The sequence below is a fragment of the Grampus griseus genome (genome assembly GCF_964374135.1).
Source record: "Grampus griseus genome assembly, chromosome: 3".
In the NCBI taxonomy this organism is placed as follows: Eukaryota; Metazoa; Chordata; class Mammalia; order Artiodactyla; family Delphinidae; genus Grampus; species Grampus griseus.
The window spans coordinates 17,984,917-18,005,215 of NC_139019.1; the positions used below are offsets into that span (position 1 = coordinate 17,984,917).

Genomic DNA, 20,299 nt, shown 5'->3' on the forward strand with positions numbered 1-20,299 from the left:
CCCTGGTGGCGCAGTGGTTGAGAGTCCGCCTGCCGATGCAGGAGACACGGGTTCGTGCCCTGGTCTGGGAGGATCCCACATGCCGCGGAGCGGCTGGGCCCGAGAGCCGTGGCCGCTGAGCCTGCGCGTCCGGAGCCTGTGCTCCGCAACGGGAGAGGCCACAACAGTGACAGGCCCGCGTACCACAAAAAAAAAAAAAAGAGAACAAGCCATAAGAAGAAATTATTTTGCTCTCTGTTAAATAATAGAAACTAGAATTTGAACGAGTAATTAGAGTTATACCAAAGAAGTAACTGGACTCTACATAAGAAAGCATTTTTAAAGCTCACCTTACAAAAAACGTGTTCATCTCTTTATCAGAAACTATCTTTCATGAATTACTTAATTAATTCTAAGTGGGGATAACCACTGGCATTTAACAACAGCTAGGACTAAATACCACTGAAAGAAATATTGTAAATTTTTAGATCATTTGAAAATGTATAGAGAACATAAGTAGATAAAAAATGCAAAGAATGTACAATAAAAAGAATAGAGATATTGTGTACAAATGGTAGACATGGAAAGAAAAAAGCAGATAGAAACTTATATTATAAAATATTTCAAAGAAACTACAGGAAAAAAATAAAAAGGAGTGTGGAATTTAGACATTGCAGTAGTAGCTAAACATGTTAACATGTGGGGAGTTTGCCCTATTTGACTTTTTCACAACTGTGCTACACTTAGTGTTTAGGACTCGAGAGAGAGAGAGAGAATTATTTTTTGAAGTTGAATTTTGTATAATGTCTACTTGCAAATGCACTGATAGCATTTAGCTTCCATTAATTCTATTTGTAGAAGCTAAGAAGCAAATGGTCATTTTACCAACAAAAAAGAAAAAAAGAAAAGTATATCCCTGACTACATTGTGATAAAATAGCAGAAATTAAGACCTATAAAGATTATATCCAAACACCCTGGTCTACAGACCCTTACAAAATAAAAAGAGCTATTATATTTATATATCTAGGTCTAGATCTAGATCTGCTTATAACCAATTAAAAATTATAAATGCACACATAAACATACATAAACATTCTACATTTCATTAACCAGTTGCTTTATATATTAGGATAAATACATCAAGAAAATTTTAAAATTAAATTAATTTTGCATATAGTATTTTAAAGAACAAGGAAATATTCTTAACTCTCCAACACCCTTTCATTTTCTGGTTTTGAAGATGGTGGTTAGAAAAGTAAATATATATTTATGCAATAAGCTAAAAATGACAAATACCATGAAAGAGTTATATAGTGTCTTTAGTGAATATGATAGATGTGTAAAAGACAACACTGATAAGAAGAAAGAGAAGTGAGTTAGAATAGCAATGAGGATGCATGTGGTTTTGCCACCTAAAATGGCAGAAGTCTAGGATGAAGGCCATGAAATAGAGGGTAAAATGCTGTTTTAATTGGATGGAATTTAATTCTGTGAACAAAGGTAAAGAGAAAAGTGGAGTTTTGATGACCCTCATTTTCATATTTCTTAATTCTAGTCCTGAGTTTTATAATATTTCAGGTTTGCATATCTGTAATCTCTCCTTGTCATCCACAGGTAACCACTGTCCAGAAACTCAGCGCAAGTTAGACTCAGTGAGACAATTGAGTATGTATAAGCTTCATACATGCTCTTAACAAGTAATGCATCCATCATAATCTCTTTTTTACAATGAGATTGTATCTGTAGTTGAGAATATGAAAGAAAGGCAAACCTTTTGTTGCTTATTTGTATGCACTGGAAAAAAACAGCATTCTTAAAACTGAGCAATATGAAAACAAACAACCCAATTAAAAATGGGTGGAAGGGGCTTCCCTGGTGGCACAGTGGTTGAGAGTCCGCCTGCCGATGCAGGGGACACGGGTTCGTGCCCAGGTCCGGGAAGATCCCACATGCCGTGGAGCGGCTGGGCCCGTGAGCCATGGCCGCTGAGCCTGCGCGTCCGGAGCCTGTGCTCCACAACGGGAGAGGCCACAGCAGTGAGAGGCCCACGTACCGCAAAAAAAAAAAAAAAAAAAAAATGGGTGGAAGACCTTAACAAACATCCTACCAAAGAACATATATTGATACAAATGGCAAATAAGCACATGAAAAGATGCTCCACATCATATGTTATCCGGGAAATGCAAATTGAAACAACGATAAGGTACCACTACACACTTAATAGAAAGACCAAAATCCAGAACACCAGCAACACCAAATGCTGTCAAGGATGTGAAGCAACAGGTGCTCTCATTCATTGATGGTGGGAGTGCAAAATGACACAGCCACCTTGGAAGATAGTTTGGTGGTCTCTTACAAATCTCAACATACTCTTGTCATCTGATCCAGTAATTGCACTCCTTGGTATTGACACACAGGAGCTGACAATTTATGTCCAGGTTAAAAACCTGTAGATGGATATTTATGCAGCTTTATTAGTAATTCCTAGGACTTAAAGCACACTCAAGATGTTCAGTAGGTGAGTGGATAAATAAACTGTGGTACATGCTGACAACAGAATACATTTTAGCACTAAAAAGAAATGAGCTATCAAACTATGACAAGATATGGAAAAAGCTTTATGTAAATAGTAAGAGAAAGATGCCAATCTGAAAAGGCTATATACTGTATGACTCCAACTATATGACACTGTGGAAAGGCTAAACTATGGAGACAGTGAAAAGGTCAGGAATTGGTGTGGGGAGGGATAAACAGAGCTCAGAGGATTTTTAAGGAAGTGAAAATACTCTGTATGATATTACAATGATGGATACGTGTCATAATAAATATATTCACAGACTGTACAACACGAGGAGTGAATCCTAAAGTTAACTATACACTTTGAATGATTATGATGTAAATGTAGGTTCATCACTGCAATAAATGTATCCCTCCAATGGGGGATGCTGCTAAAGGGGGAGGCTATGTATGTGTGGTGGCAACAGGCATATGAGAAATCTCTGTATCTTCTCTCAATTTTGCTGTGAACCTAATCTTATCTAAAAAATATACAATCTATAAAAAATTTTAAAAATAAAACATTTTATACCGATACCTCATTTAATTCCTACAAAAATCTTGTTAAATAGGAGAAAAATAGAAAGCGAGCAAGTTTTCAAGTTTTTAATTTTTACCATTTCATTTAATTAATGTTTAAAGTAAATTATATGTGTTGCTCTAGGATATCACTTGATAAGTGGGGCCTCTGTTTCTTCTCATTCTCTAAGCTTGTTTTGTATTTGAGCTTAGGTTTTTGTCCACAAAACAAGATTTCTGGTGTATTGGAAAGGGCCCTCAAATGAAAATCAGCTACTCTGATAGCCTCCTAATCCACGATGAAAAAATCAATTTCAAGTGATACAAAAATGTTTCCAAAAGTGCATTGACCAGATATGGAAAGTACAGACCAGATATGGAATATAAGATAATTTTAAGTGGGACTCATTTAGACATTTATGTTTTAACAACCAGTTATTAATTATTTTATGTATTACTTTTTACTTATGATAATTAATAATGGTTTTCTAGTTATTAATCAATTTCACTACTTGATATTACGTGATGGGTTTTGGTTGGACATATCATCAAACAAAAGGAGGTAACTTGAAAAATAAACCATTCAATTGTTCTACTAAATACTATAATAATTTACACATGGACGTTTATATACATAAAATAGATTTTAGTTTACTTTATCAGTCTCTTATCCAACCCATCTTACATGGAGTAGGTTTAGAATGGAATTGTCCATTTTCTCATTTTATACAGAAAAATACTTTGATTAAATTTTATTTTGAAATTCATTCATAGGATAACTAAGATTTTTAAATGTTTGGAACAAAAGAAAAATAGCACATACTGAGCAGAATTATCCACTGAAATCTCTCTGTAACTTAAATCACTTATATCCAAAACAAACATTAATTTCCAATGTAACTGAATAGTCACCTGTTTTAAATTTCATTTCTTAAGAGAGTGCCCCACCTCACTAATGGTAGGTACACTCATTATACTCCTATTGGACTCACTAGAAATCATTCCCATGAACTATATAATAAGAGTGTCAAAGGATATAGAATATTAGAGATAGGAAATCAGTTCATCTAAAGGCAAAGGCTAGAAACACAAAGGAAACAATAACTAGAAATTAAGCTCACAACAAGAGGGGACAGGATACGGTATATTTGGGGGCATTACACCTAACTGAACCTTTCTTCTAAGGTTTTGCAATCCCTGGTTAATGTCATTGCTTTCTGCCTCTTTGCTGTGCTCAGTGATGATGAAGTAATAATATTTATAAAATACCCAGTGGTGTGGAATAACCTAATCTTAAATTAATACCTTCCACAATAACCCTATGAAAAGGGTAATGCAGAGCAGTAAATGCAGTAAAGCAAAGGAAGACAAAACAAACAGAGCATACCTACACATGCCAAGTAACTTGTCATTTTGATGCTTATTTTTTATAACATATTTTTACTATCTTTCTTAAGTGAGCGAACATGCTTTCAGACCAAGAAGAGATGATCCATACCCCACATTCCTCAACTGACATGATTCAAGTTTATTGTTTACTCCAAGAAAATGAAAGTAAGACAACTTTCATGTTGATTCAAAAGCTCCTCTGTCTTTTGACAACCCCTCACGGGGATCAATTAAATCCATCTCTGTCTGCAGCTTCAGTGAGTCAGGCTGCGGCCCATTAGAAAAAAAGACTGGGGATACTATTTCATTTCACATAAAGTAGCACTTGTCAGACACTAGTTTCTGTGACATCAAAAACAAACAAACAAACAGATAAAGAAAATAGGCTTGTACCTGGACAATTTCTCTAAAATGTAGCCTTCTTTTATTCTCCACACCAGGGTCTTGATCTAATCATTTTCTTATATTTAGAAGTTTGTAATTCTCACCTTACCTTTACTGGGTGGTATTTTTTACTTTTCAACTCTCCAATTTTTTGGTTTTAAAGTATTTCATTAAAATAATATTTTATTCATATCTCGACCTCATCTTGCTATTATCAGTATACAAAATTGAACATATGGACTTCCCTGGTGGTTAAGAAGCCGTTAGAGCCCTGGTCCAAGAAGATCCCACATGCAGCAGAACAACTAAGCCCGTGAGCCGCAACTACTGAGCCTGTGCTCTAGAATCTACGAGTCACAACTACTGAGCCCCCATGCCACAACTACTGAGCCTGCACTCTACAGCCCGCAAGCCACAATTACTGCAGCCCGCATGCCTAGAGCCTGGGCTTCGCAACAAGAGAAGCCACTGCAATGAGAAGCCCGCACACCGCAACGAAGAGTAGCCCCTGCTCGCCACAACTAGGGAAAGTCCACGTGCAACAATGAAGACCCAATGCAGTCAAAACAATAAAATAAAATAAAAATAAAGCAAAATAAAAAATAGTACATATAGTAAATTAAACAACTTAGCATTTTCCCTAAGATATTGTGTCCCACTATGTCCCACAATTCTCATCTATTGAACTGTAGAGAATTTCAATCCATGTTTATTTACCTTTTTATTACTTTTTTACAGCCTTCAATATTTCTTCCATTCTGTTTACATTCTTGAAATTACCTATGAATCCACTCAGCAGGCATTTTCCACTTTCACAATGACCAACAGCACACTCAGAGTATTCAGGAACAAGATTGATGAATGATGACAGATTAATGTATAACAACTACTAACGTAGCAGATTCTTGAGAATGGCCCTGTGAACACTGGTAATAAATAGACTTCTCTGGAGTTTAACTGACAGTGAATCATGCTGTAATATGAGCATGTAGAACAACTTGAACCCAATGAGGAAATGAGCCAGCATTCAACCTGACATGTAGGGGCACTCAATAATTGCTCTTTCAAGGGCTTCCCTGGTGGCGCAGTGGTTGCGAGTCCGCCTGCCGATGCAGGGGACACGGGTTCGTGCCCCGGTCCGGGAAGATCCCACATGCCGCAGAACGGCTGGGCCCGTGAGCCATGGCCGCTGAGCCTGCGCGTCCGGAGCCTGGGCTCTGCAACGGGAGAGGCCACAGCAGTACGAGGCCCGCGTACCGCAAAAAAAAAAAATAATAATAATAATAATAATTGCTCTTTTTCTTCCCTTTCCCAAGACAAATGTGGTTTTTTAGTTCTTTCTTGATCACAGACATGCTTCAAGAAGGAAAGTGTTCAGGCGACTTTGGGGGATGGATTCAGACAAATACAAAGAGCAGAGCTTTCATGCTCTCAAGCCATATCCTGAAATTTTTCTCTATGCTATGAATGTGTTGAGAATACCGCTGAAAGGATGCTTTTTTTTTTTTAACCATTAATTACCCCATGGCTTAAAATCTTGTGAGATATATGTCTATGTATTTTTCCTATGTCGACAGAGTGGTGTTTTGCTTTAAAAGTCTACTTAATGTGTTCTTTGGTTTGGATCTTGCATACTATAAGCTTCAACCCTTTAGAGTTAGAAGATTTGGAAGAAATCACGTTTCTCTCTCTCTCTCTCTCCTTTTAGTTTGCACCTGCTAATCCCAGATCCCAGTCCTTCCCTCCCCTACACCCCCTCCCCATCAGCAACTGCAAAGTCTATGAGTCTGTTCCTGTTTTGTACGTATGTTAATTTCTCCCCCACCCCACCCCGTTCTTATAGGCACGTGGGCACCTGGAAGGGATTAAGCATACAGAGGAAGCAAAGTTGAATCAGAACAAGTCTCAAAATACGTTGTAGGATCGATTTATAAGGGAGGAAAAGGGAATCCCACCATGTTTCAGCAATGCAAGTGGCATTTATGGCGGGGGGGTTGTATTTTCTTACTCTTTCTTATTCCATCGATTGCTTTGTTGACTCACTACCAAGCAGCCTTATGCCAGTAAGGAACTCCTTGCAAAGTCTGGGCTTTGAGCAACTCCACAATGCCTCTTACCTTAAGACTGACTCTAATTATGCTTCCATCAGCATATACAACTGCCACAGTGAAAAAATGAGCTGCAAATTTAAAACGGTAAAACAATCTTTTTCAAGCACTAACTTTGGGTAAGGGACAGAGATTTTAGAATAATTGAAAAATGTATTATATATCTATGATATTTCAGGCACTGTGAAAGTATCTTAATATCGTTATTCATGAGAATCATCCTTTTAGGCTTACTATTAAATCCCTTTTGTGGATAAAAAAATTGAGGTTGACCAGCATGAGTGACAAGCCTAACATCAGGTCACTACTAAACCCTGTTGCAGGGATTGATATCAGATGTTTTTGTTTAAATCCTATGTTTTTTCTTCTATTCTTATACTTACTATGTAAAGTGATTTTCAAGCGTTGTATTCTCTAAATAATTCATGCAAGCCTGGTCAGAGTGTTGTTTTATTTTCTTTCTCTTTCTGACACAGAAAAGAAAACGTTTCTTTTTCTTACCTTACGGCACTGCTGCCGACATCGAGGTCTTGGGCAGTGACGGCGCCAATGATGGTCCCAACTGGAGTGTCTTCGTAAACCTCCATGGTGTAGAGGGGCTTGCTGAAAACCGGCGGCTCGCCCACATCCAGCACGCTGATCTTCACTGTGGCAGTGTCCTTAAAAGGGCCCGCAGAGTGAAACCGGTGGTCAAGGTGCAGGTTGGAGGCCTCTACTTTAAAAGTATAAGCCTTCTTTGTTTCAAAATCCAATGGCTGTAGCGAGGACAAATCAAAAGTGAGGAGATACATTCATATAGGATGTGGCAACGATGGTGGACAGAGTAATTTGCAAGTTAATATCAAATGGTCATTTTCCTTTAATAATTAGTGGGTAAGGGAAGTACAAGTTAAACATTTTAAGAGTCGACCAGTTGTAGAAGTGTCTGGGTAACTTGTACATGTCATCAGCTGCATACATTTAAATGACATGCACACATATGTACTAGATAGGGCTTATTCCTTTCACATGAGTGGTTACAACTGCAGGAGATCAAGTACCTATTAAGGATGCTCTTATCCAGTACTGACATCTGGTGGAATTAAGCAGTAATTAAAAGTACAACAAAATTGAAATGATACTTTTAGATTCCAGCTAAAAATTTGGTGTAGCAAACTATGTTTTTTTCTTGGACAAATTTTATTATTTTGACAATAATATCCTTTTCTATTGAATACTTTTAATGTCTAGGTATTTTTGCTGCCAAGGACTATATCCAGAGTTTTGGTCCTTTGTGTTGTCAGCATTACACATAGAATTAGTAGGCACGGTAATGCATGATCAGGATATATGACCAAGAATTAAGGCTTTGAACATATAGGATTAAAGAACAACATGAGACAAAATATTTGGTTGTAATTTGTCCTTGGAGTCACTGATCGTTGATTTTTCACTTTACACTGCTTATATTTACCTTTTTCTGAATATTAGTTTTATGTTCCCAATAACTGGAAATATTATATTACAGAAATATGATGTTGCTGTAGTGCTTTATTAAAATGAAAACTTTAAGGTCACTGGCTGTGACTTCTAATCACGTATGACAAACTAAGACATGAAATTAACATTAACATAGTTAATTAACATACTGATTTTCTGGGACCTTTAGAAGTTTCTGTTTTCTAAATTAATTCCCTCTGGTATGACTCCCATGATGTGCTAATTGCTGTGTCAACATATCTCTTTTTTGCCTCAGTACACCTGAGGGAAATAAAGTGGGTATATTTCTCTCTTTTAAGGACAAGATTGCTGTTTTATGCTTTTCCAGTGAAGAAGGGAAAAGAAAAGAAAGAAAATCACTGTGAAATCCTTAAAAACTCACAAATCTATAAGTTTATTATAGCAAACAGTAACACTTCTTGGACTTGACATTAAGTTTCTTTCACAGTAATTTTCACTCAGGGGGATCTATCTTTATCTTCCCTGTAATCGTTCCCCTTATTTGGTTTAATTCGTCCAATTTTTATTCATGTACTTCTTTGCCTTAGACTCAATGCTTTCTTTTAGTTTTTATATTTTTATTTATTCAGTTCATACCTGTTTACATAGAATACTGATTTTCTTCAATTTCTGTCTTCTTGCTAAGACTTTTCATTTGTCTTAAAGCAATATAAGTAAAGTTATTGACTAATATGTCATGGTTGATATTGGGACTGTTGATTAAACAGACAGAAACATAATATCTGGAAAAAGAGATGATGATGCTACTGTTTTGATCAGCCCACAGTTTGACTACAGTGTTTTGTTAAAGGATCAGGCTCAAGAAAAGCCAACCAATTCACAAAATAGGGTAACAAAATATTATTCAAACCAAAAATGCAAAACTGTTACCATTACTTGGAATGTTAATCCTGGAATGAAGAAGACAGAGACAAAAAAGGATAAACCTTTACAAATATTGAATATCAGTTAGGGTTATTCTATAAGTCTCTCAATGGGAAATTAACAATAAATTATTAAACATGGCAACTTTAAGCTAAAAAAAGAAGAAATCTCAAACGAAACCATTCAAAACTAAATTAATTTTAAAAAGTGTTGATTGCCTACATGGTGGTAAGACCTGGGATACATTCCAGGAGGACAGAATGAGGCAAAGATAAATAAGGTTTGCCATCTTGTTTAATGACTGAGTTGTTTGAATAAGTAGTAAGTCCCCCATCATTTGATGTATTCAAGAGAAATCAGGTGCCATAAGAGATACTTGAGTGATGTATAATTTATAAGCTGTACAAGCTAGTTTAAGTTAAAGAACATATAGAAATATACTTCGTGTTTTGTAAACTCTAAATGCCATCTCGATGAATGTTAAACAATACAATTTTTTATCATAGTTACCCCTAACTTCTAGTGTAAGATGATTTTGATTTTATCATCTCAGGTCCTTTTGCCTAGAAGGCTATTTGAGCTGCCTTGACTGATACTTACCCCCTTCTTTGGCCCAGAATTAACCTCTCTTAAAATGTAGAAATTAGTACCAATTGTTCATCCTTTCCCTCTGTACTTCTCCTAGACATTGGAATGTTTCTGATTGTCTGTAGGATTAGGCAAATTCTTTCTAGACAAGATCTCAATTTTATTTACCTAGTTAATTAACATGTCACTGCTCTCTGATGGACTTGACTTCCCACTTTGGAGTCCATTTCAAACCCAGGAATGAAGGGAGAATTCCAAAACCTTTTTTATATTTTGTTTTAGGAGATTAGACATAATCTATGCCTTTTAAGAACTCCTGACCTGTCACAGCAGACAAATATTTAGTGGGCAGGTGATAAAGAGTGAGATGAAAGAAACTATCTGTACATACAGATATTCTTTTATGACTGAAAACTTATCTCCTGCAGTGATCAAACAACTGAAGAAAATTGTAGGAGAAATGCCACAATAATATTCTAGAGGGCCTTACCTCTTTGTGACCCTGGCCCTTAGGCAATGCCATTGTATAAAACCGGATAGCTCAGAAAGAGCAAAAACAAAAATCAATACCAATCTCTCTCTAATTGACTTTATCCGACTCATCTGACAGACTACCCACCACTCTTTGTGGAGGAGGTGGGGTGGGATGGTGCCGAGGAATGAAATTCATCTAACTTTGTAATCAACAAAAATCCTCTTATCTGAAACAAGTATAGAAAAAACAGGATTTTTTATTATTGTTAGGAAATGAATCATATTCCATAACAGAAATCCATTATTATGAAGTGGAAATAATTTAGCTCTCGCACAATAAATAGAAAATTTTGTGGTACTGCTTGGGGTGCATTCAGTTTTATGAACCTTTCTAGAAAAGTAAGAAAATGATTGATTAAATAGAATTTAGTTTAGTAGTTCCTTTGTCCTCAGGATGTTTCAATAAAGGAAGGTTAGTGAAACCAGGATTTTCAGGAAACAATTATATCGTAGGGAGTTGTACAGTAAGAAACCTAAACTGTGAAGAAATGGAGGGACTTCCCTGGTGGCGCAGTGATTAAGACTCCGTGTTCCCAATGCAGGGGGTCCAGGTTCAATCCCTGGTCAGGGAACTAGACCACATGCATGCTGCCACTAAGAGTTCGCATGCTGCAACTAAGGAGCCCACCTGCTGCAATTAAGGAGCTGGCGAGCCACAACTAAGACCTGGAACAACCAAATAAATGAATAAATTTAAAAAAGAAATGGAGTAGGATATATTTAATTGTTCATTAGAATATAAAAGGAAAAAATTGGGCAAGATATAATCTTTCTGATTCTTTGTTTTTAGCCACTTTCTCTGCTTTTACTTTGCTGAGGTCCAGGTCATGAAAAACTACATAAAACATTAAAGTACCAAAATATTTTCTCATTTCAAAGAGGGATGAGCAATTTTTGGCATAAAATACAAAAGAATAATTCCCTGTGCTCTTCCAGGCCTCATCATGTTTCCAGATAATGTTGAGTGAAAATGGAGAGCTAGAGTTATATTTTGAAGAATTTGAAAAGTAGCTTTGGCAGACAGAATTCCCAAGGTGTCCCCAAAATTCTCACCCCCAAGGACAAGATAATCTCTTCTATAATCTCTTGTAAAATTTGCAGCCCTTGAGTGTGTGATGGGCCTCTGAACCGAATGGGATATCACCCCTTGAATTTGTTAAGTTTTATGGAAAAATAAATGATTGAAATATAATCAGGGTCTTTAATCACTTAACATTCAGTTAACCACAAGGGAGATTTTGCTTGAAGGGTCTGATGTAATCATGTGAGCCTTAGTAGAAGGAGGTACTACAGATGATCTCCTGGCCTTGAAGAAGTAAATTTGTGATATAGGAGCCCACCTGACAAGTGCCTGGGGTGCCTCTGGGAACTGAGACCGGATCTTGACCAACAGCCAGCAAAAAAGTAGGGCCCACAGTCATAAAGCCGTAAAGAAATGAGTTCTGCCAAAACAAGTAACCTTGGGAAAAAACTCTGTGCCTCAGATCAGTCGCAGCAGTGGCCTACACCTTGATTTCAGCCTGGAAGACCCTGAGCAGAAGACTCACATATACTATGCTCTGACCCACAACTCCTTGTGCTTTCATCGCTCTTTACTTTCTGCTCTTCTCTACTGGTTCATTTTTTTATGATGAACATGTACCATTTTCACCATCACAGTAGAGTCCTCACTCTTAACAAAATGTATCCTTTAGAAATGACTCTATTCTCTCAGTCATATCATAGGTCTTAACAGTGAATGGAAAGGAAAATTGTCAATGAACCCAAATAACTGAAGGCTGTAAATGTATCTGAAAGAGAAGATGCTTTTCAAGACAAGCAACAAGAAAGCAGATTTATACCAGGCTGAACAAAGATAAAAAGGCACTAGGAACAAGCTCTTGTAAGGAAGGTTTATGATACGAGGCTGAACTAAAAAGATAAGACTTTCAGATCAAGCATCATTTTAAAGGAAAATCAAGTTCCTCAAACTTAATTTTTTTAACAATACAGCAGTCAATTCATTTACTCCTTGCTAGACTTTCCTATTAGCTAATAAATTAGTCTAAAACTCTACCACTACTCAAGTCTCATATTAAATCATCCATAGATGATGTCTGTACCTACTTCTTTAATTGATTTATTCAATTTAATTCTGCATAAATTGAATCAAATATTTGAGTAGATTTTATTTTGTCACAGTAGGAATTGAGGATATCTTGGTTCATGAGTTAAATTAAGTCCATTTTTTTTTAGAGAGAGAGGAAGAGTCAGGATGAATAATAAGTAAATAATACTTTTCAGTTAGTGGTAAGATTTATGAGGAAAATAGTATAATGGGACATAAGATAAATAAGCAAATGGTAGCATCCCAAGTGGTAATAAGTGCTATGGAAAAATCCAAAACTTGGAAGACAGATGTGTATTGTGTGTGTCAGGGGTAGATGGGGAAGAATGTGTGTGTGTTTATGTGAGAGGGAGCTATGGGAGGGTCTGGTATATCCCATCATCACTGAGGAAGAAATTCAACTCAGTGTCACACATACAAAAAATGTCAAGCAGTTATCTGATGGATAAAAGTTGTCACATTATCAGATGAGAATGCCCCTATCATAAAGGGGAAACAGTGAAATGTGGCCATTTTTAAAATGTAGATTTTAGTTTTGACAAATTTTAACAGTATTTCAGTTCTAAAATTTTAAAAGCTTAAAAGAACAATAGAATTACCAGACAAAAAGTGTCTGTCAAGTAAAAATATTAAAATGAAGAAACATATAATTAATATACCTTATCTCTAAAAAATTTTTTACAGAACTATTTACTAGAAATGATTTTAATTTTTCTGTGGGCAAGTTATTAACTCTAGGTTTTTGTGCAGAACTGCAAATTTTTGATAATTTTAATGAATTAACTTAAGAATCATGGCATCGTTTCTAAGCCATATTTCAGTGACAATAATTTTTGCAACAAATTCAGTAACTAAGATAAAACAAAATAAAAAAGAATTCGGGGCTTCCCTGGTGGCGCAGTGGTTGAGAGTCCGCCTGCCGATGCAGGGGACACGGGTTCATACTCCGGTCTGGGAAGATCCCACATGCTGCAGAGCGGCTGGGACCCGTGAGCCATGGCCACTGGGCCTGCGCATCCGGAGCCTGTGCTCCACAACGGGAGAGGCCACAACAGTGCGAGGCCCGCGTACCGCAAAAAAAAAAAAAAAAAGAATTGGAAGAACACCTAGTGCTTTTATTTGAGTGTTTGTGGTGATATTTTCCCTAAGAAAGAAAAGATTTCATCAACTGTTACTAATGCCTAAGCAAGATATACGTTTTATAGGCACATGCAGTGTAAGTCATGGCCATCGGGGGAGGGGGAATTCTTTTTAACTTCTTGAATGTCCACTCTCACATTTTACCTTCTAATATATATTGTTCTTCACAATAGTTGAAAGTATATGCTTTTCACATATGTTCTATAATTTACTGCAAGTTGTGTCGTCTTGAAAAATGTACTTTTCTCCAATGAGCTTCATATTTCTCATTTATATAATCAGTAAAGCAATATTTTTCTAAATACTTTAAAGACATGTTGAACTCTGCGTGGTATGTGAATACTAAGAAAAGTATTGCATCTGAAATTAAAACAATAAACCAACATGATTTTTTTTTAAAAGAAATGTAAACACCCTGTATATTTTAAGCATTTCCTTTATCATGGCGACACAGATATAGATATGGCAAAGTATCTTTAGGGGCTTAAACTATAGTAGAAAGAAGCAGATGCATTTAGAATATGAGTACCTTTAAGTCTCATAGGTGCTTGGACAGAAATGGTAACATTTGGGGAAGAAAGTAAGGACGGATCAACTTTCCCTGAGGTACTCAAGGAATTCTTTGGTGAGGGACATGAGTGAGAGCCATGTTAAAGAACAGGAAAAAATTAATAGAAATGCTCATGTAAGGTGGTGCCTTCTATGCAGAAGGAAGAATAGCACAGCATCTTCCGTAGAAATTGCAATGAGTTTGGTGTGGTTGGAATGTAGCAGGTGAATATGTGTGTGAGTGTGTGTCTGTGTGTGTGTGTGTGTGTATGAAGAAGATGATAATAGAAAATATACCATTTGCTCTTTATCTTACTAGTGATAGGAGTCAGAAACAGATTAGGAGTGCGAGTAAAATAAACAGATGTAGGTTTCAACCATTCACTCATAAAGTAAATGGATGAACATAAGGTGTGTGGCTCAGAAAATAGCCATTGAAGTGGTGGAAAAGAGTAACAAGGATTGTTGTAGGTCAACCCATGAAGAGCAGAAAGGGTAATTTTAATCCAAGTTCAGAAGGAATCAGTGATCAGGCTTCCCGTCCTATTCGGAAAGGGGAGTTCATTGTAATGGAAGCAGCATAAGAATAAGCCTAGATTTCTGCTTTAAGGAACTGGAGAGGAAGTAGGGCCTTATCCAGGAAGGAGAAAATGTGAACAGGCATGCTTTGGTTGGGAGAAGACAAGGAATTCAGCTTTGGACATTTTGAATGTGAAAAGACTAACACACACAAGTTAGAAATGTCTACAAGGCAGTAAACAATGTTCATTTGTTATGTCAACTTAGGGGCTAGTTGATGAGACTAGGGAAGTGAGATGTTTAAAAAGAAGATGAAGATAAGTATTTACAAAAACAGGAGCATAATATTTACAGAAACAAGCACCACGTATTTTTCTTTGAAATTTTCATGTTTGTATGACAAAAACAGGAATATTTTAAACAATAAATTGAGGTGTATGCTTGGTTATATAAAACAAGGTATTCCTAATTTTATTTTTTCTAAGAGTTATTCAAAAATTAACCACATGATGGTGCTATGCTACCAAATCATTTGATGTGAATTCACTCCCCTGCTATTTGAGATGTCAAAAAGAAAATGAGTTTTAGTGACTAAAGGGACATAAATAAAATTGTCCAATGAGACCAGTTGAGAGTTTAGCCTATTTATTTAAAATTCTGGTGAAGAATAAAACATTTTAGCTCTTGTTTTTAAGGAAAAAGAAAATAATTCACCTTGGATTCACTGTGATCACAGTTATGGTTATTTGAAATGAAATAATATTGCCAAGTACAGCAAAATAGTAAGGATTTTTTAATTCCAAAAAAGTTTACTTATTTTAAACTAAATAGGAAATCACTTTACCGTTCTTTATTTTAAACAGATATCATTACTTGTTAGTTCCAGATAGATATTTTGTAGAAATAGCACAGAACTGGCTTAGAAATTATTCAAGACATTAAAATTGTTCTTTTGTACAATTTAAGTATTCATCCCACTATTTAATTGCCTAAATTTCTTAATCAGTAACAAGAAAACCACAGTGTGCCTATAAATAAACATGTATTTTCCGTTCTTGAATGTTTTTAACTCATGAAACTTTATATTTATATCCAATAAGTATATATTTATTCTCACTTATCCAGTAGGAAATAAAAACTACTGACTAAAAATGTATTTCATTTAACTTTTCATGTAAGAATGAAATTGCTGAATTTAAAATACCTTACTCTCTTTTATTTTAAATGTAACTTATCGCCTAATTTTTAGATGTGACAAAAAATTTTTTTAAGTTATATTACCCTAATTTTGTTATTGTTTCTATTGCTATAATACTTAGCAACATATAGGGTACTTTTTATTTGTTCATTCTTTCCTCAGTGCAATAGGACGTAAGTATAAAGTAAGAATAGTTTGTTTCTTTAAAAAATATATATATATATCTTGTGCCTTGTAGAGATATATAAAGTTGCATAATGTTATTCTGAATTCAAAGTGACACAGTGAAATGGCATTCTGTCACAGTGCTCATAAACTGAATCCAAGTTGAGGTTTAAAAGAAATAAAATAAAAATGCTTTTTTTTTCATTCTTCTCAGCTCATACAAGCATGACCATCATTTTTATACATGTACACCCTCCCTCCATGCAGAAAGAAGGGGGGGGGGAAATGGTGAAGGGAAAGTAAATAAAAATTTTGGAAATAAAACTATAATGAGAATATGTGCTTCAGAGAATATTAAGCATTTTCATTTATTTTTTAAGTGAGCTTAAAAAAGAAAAATGCTCCGAAAACAAAGAATATCATTATATTCAAAAACAGATACATATTCAAATGTAGAGTATATATTTTTAGATTTTTTAGATGCATGTAATATACTTAAAAACATAATTTCTGTATGAATTTGGTTTTACATCAAAACTCTTCATTGCAATTCTATGCTGAGATATTGCAGGGAGAAGTTTCCAAAGAGTAATTTTAAGATCATTATGGAACAAATACTGCTGTTGATATTTACATACATATTTATGATTTTACATCTACTTCTTCTGGGACTCTGAATAAGTTCAAGATAAAGTCTTCTGAGAACTCTCTGAACACACGCATAAATAGCCCTATAATACAGTGTTCACTCAAAAAATATCTAAAGAACCGTAGGCCAGCAGGTGCATGAAAAGATGCTCAACATCACTAATCATCAGAGAAATGTTAATCAAAACCACAATGAGGGCTTCCCTGGTGGCGCAGTGGTTGAGAATCTGCCTGCTAATGCAGGGGACACGGGTTCAAGCCCTGGTCTGGGAGGATCCCATATGCCCATGCCGCGGAGCAACTAGGCCCATGAGCCACAACTACTGAGCCTGCGCGTTTGGAGCCTGTGCTCCGCAAAAAGAGAGGCCACGATAGTTAGAGGCCCGCGCACCGCGATGAAGAGTGGCCCCCGCTTGCCACAACTAGAGAAAGCCCTCGCACAGAAACGAAGACCCAACGCAGTAAAAATAAATTAATTAATAAATTCCTACCCCCAACATCTTCTAAAATAAAAAAAACACACACACACACAATGACACATCACCTCATATATGCTACACTGGCTATTATCAAAAAGACAAAAAATGAGTGTTGGAGAGGATGTGAGGAAAAAGAAATCTTTGTGCACTGTTGGCGGAAGTATAAATTGGTGTAGCTATTATGAAAAACAGTATGGAGGTTCCTCAGAAAGTTAAAAATAGAACTGCTGTATGATCCAGCAATTTCATTTCTGGATATTTATCCAAAGAAAACAAAAAAACACTAAGTTAAAAAGACATATGCAACCCCGTGTTCATTGCAGCATTATTTACAATAGCCAAGATATGGAAGCAACCCAAATGTCCATTGAGAGATGAATGGATAAAGAAAATGTGGTATATACAATCATCCTTTTGTATCCACGGGAGATTGGCTCCAGGACCCCTGCAGATACCAAAATCCAAGCATCCTCAAATTCCTTATATAAATGGAAGTGGTATTTGCATATAACCTATGCACAGCCTTCCATATATTTTAAATATTCTCTAGATTACTTGTAATACCTAATACAAGTAAATGCTATGTAAATAGTTGCCAGTGTGCAGCAACTTCAAGTTGTGCCTTTTAGAACTTTCTGAAAACTTTTTTCCCCAATATTTTCCATCCACAGTTGATTGAATCCTTGGATGTGGAACCTAGAGATATAGAGATACAGAATAAAATCTTGCCACTTGCAACAACATGGATTGACCTTGAAGGCATTATGCAAAGTGAAATAAGTCAGACAGGGAAAGACAAATATATGATTTCATTTATATATGAAATCTAAAACAAAAGACAAAAACATAAAAGAAAAATAACAAGAAAAAAACAGGCTCATAGATTACAAAGAATAGATTGGTTGTTGCCAGAAGTGGGGGTTGGGTGGGGGGTGAAATGAGTGAAGAGAGTCAACAGGTACAAACTTACAGTTATAAAGTAAGTCACGGGGATGTAAGATACTATATGGGGACTACAGGTTAATAATACTGTGTTGCATATCTGAATGTTGCAAAAAGAGTAAATCTTAGAAATTCTCATCACAAGAAAAAATTTTTAACTATGTGTGGTGATGGATGTTAACTAGATTTACTGTGGTGATCTTTTGCAATATATAAAATTTTGTGTGTCAATTATACCTCAATAAAAAGTACAGAATTTACATTATTTAAATTAATTTTGAGTTTTTCGTGGGCTTTAGTGAACAGAATATTTCCTCATTGTTTTATTTTTAGAAAAATATACTGCCATAGTTATTCAAGTCATATATCTATATATGTATGTGAGCACGTGTGCGCGCACACACATATACACACACACACACATTTACTCAAAATAATACATACACCAGATATGTAGATAGGTAGGTAGGTAGATAGATAAATAGATAATTTCAAAATTTTGTTACAAAAATGTTCCCCTGAGTTATTTTTTACAGATTTATAAATGTAGTCTGTAGGTTGCAATTTTCTTTTCCAACAGAATAAGAGGTTAGCTGGTATGGATTGCCTCTGGTGTCTCCTTACTTAGAGAGTAAAACAAATTAGAATGCTAAAAACAAATCTATTCAAATGTTTGACATAATTTACCGGATGTTAAGAACATTTATAAAAATATACTTGGGCCATTCCTTTAAAATCTAGCCAGAATCTCACCATTTCTCACAATTTTCATTGCTATAAAGATCAGGGACCATATCTCCATCATTGGCTTCCTGGATTATTTCTATAATCTCTTAACTGGTCTATTTCTGTCCTTACTCCCTAGTCATTATTCGCCTCAGAAAAGCCAGCGTATCCTGGCTTTACCAAGGGTAATGGTAATTTAGATAGAAATTTGCCACGGTCTTCTTCACGATTTAATTCAAGCCTTTGCCTGGTCTGCAAGGATCTCCATGATGGGACATTCGTCGGCATATTTGACCTCATCTCCAGCTATGGGCCCCTCCATTCACTGTACTCAGTGCCACTGGCCTCCTTGCCCGGTACACTCCCATTTCAGGGATTTTGCAATTGCTGCTCAGTCTTTCTGGAGCACACATCACTCAGATACCATATGGCTCATCTTTTGCTTCCTTCAGGTCTCTGCTGAAATTTCATCCTAACAGAGAAGTCTTTTCTGACTACCTCACTGTAGGATAGCCACTACCCTCTAAATTGCTTATTTTTACCCTGATTTGTGTTTTGAAAACTTAAATTTAACACTGACAGTGCTTTTAAATTTACTTATTGTCTAACTTCCCTGGTTGAACAGTAGCTGCTTGAGCAGAGTGAATGTGTCCGTTTCCTTCACTGCCCCCCAGAGTCCAGAATGGGTTAGGATTTAGTGGTTGTTGCATCAATGGTGAATGAAGGAGTGAATTTTAGTTATGGACCCTGAGCTTTATTTAGATAACAAATTTTATGCCAGCAAAATGGGCAACGGTTATTTATCCACTGCAGGAGGAAAAATATATGTATTTATAAACATACATATATATATATATATATATATATATATTTACTTCGAGATATACTTTCCAGACTATTTTATACATTATATGTAAATCTATTTTAATAAAGGTATGCTATAATTTCACAAATATCACTTTTAATCTAGTTAAAAACTAGAAAATAAAAAAATAAACAAAATGAATACAAAATAAATAAGACTCTTTCACTCTTTATGACATCTCCATACACTAAAAAGGGAGAAGATATATTCTTCTTGCTTTAGTGATTATGCATAATAAGTATTTACAAAAAGTTGATTTATATAACTACGTCATTACTTTCAATGATTAATCCACTTTTACATGGTAATATAAAGTTCTATAGTTAGCACACTACTCCCTTTTCAATTGTGTTAAAAAGTAAAAAAGAAAGTCATACATTTTCCCAGATTGACACTAAGACATTGATCATTTATTGGCATAGATGGTAAATAAGTGTAAATCAATACAAAATATAAAATCCTATGTGTAAATATAAAATGCATTCATTGTATCTCTGTAAATATAAATTAATATAAATATATATATTATATACAATGT

At 35.6% G+C, this 20,299-nt stretch overlaps 1 protein-coding gene across 2 annotated transcripts in view; it reads right to left on the bottom strand.

The window, feature by feature from the left end:
- Window positions 1–20,299, bottom strand: part of CDH12 (cadherin 12) — a 282,182-nt gene that overhangs the window by 38,452 nt on the left and 223,431 nt on the right. For both annotated transcript variants that reach the window (XM_082652021.1, XM_082652020.1), the window contains one exon: window positions 7,439–7,692. In XM_082652021.1, the coding sequence (XP_082508147.1) occupies window positions 7,439–7,692 (254 nt within the window). The remainder of the gene's footprint in view (window positions 1–7,438; window positions 7,693–20,299) is intronic.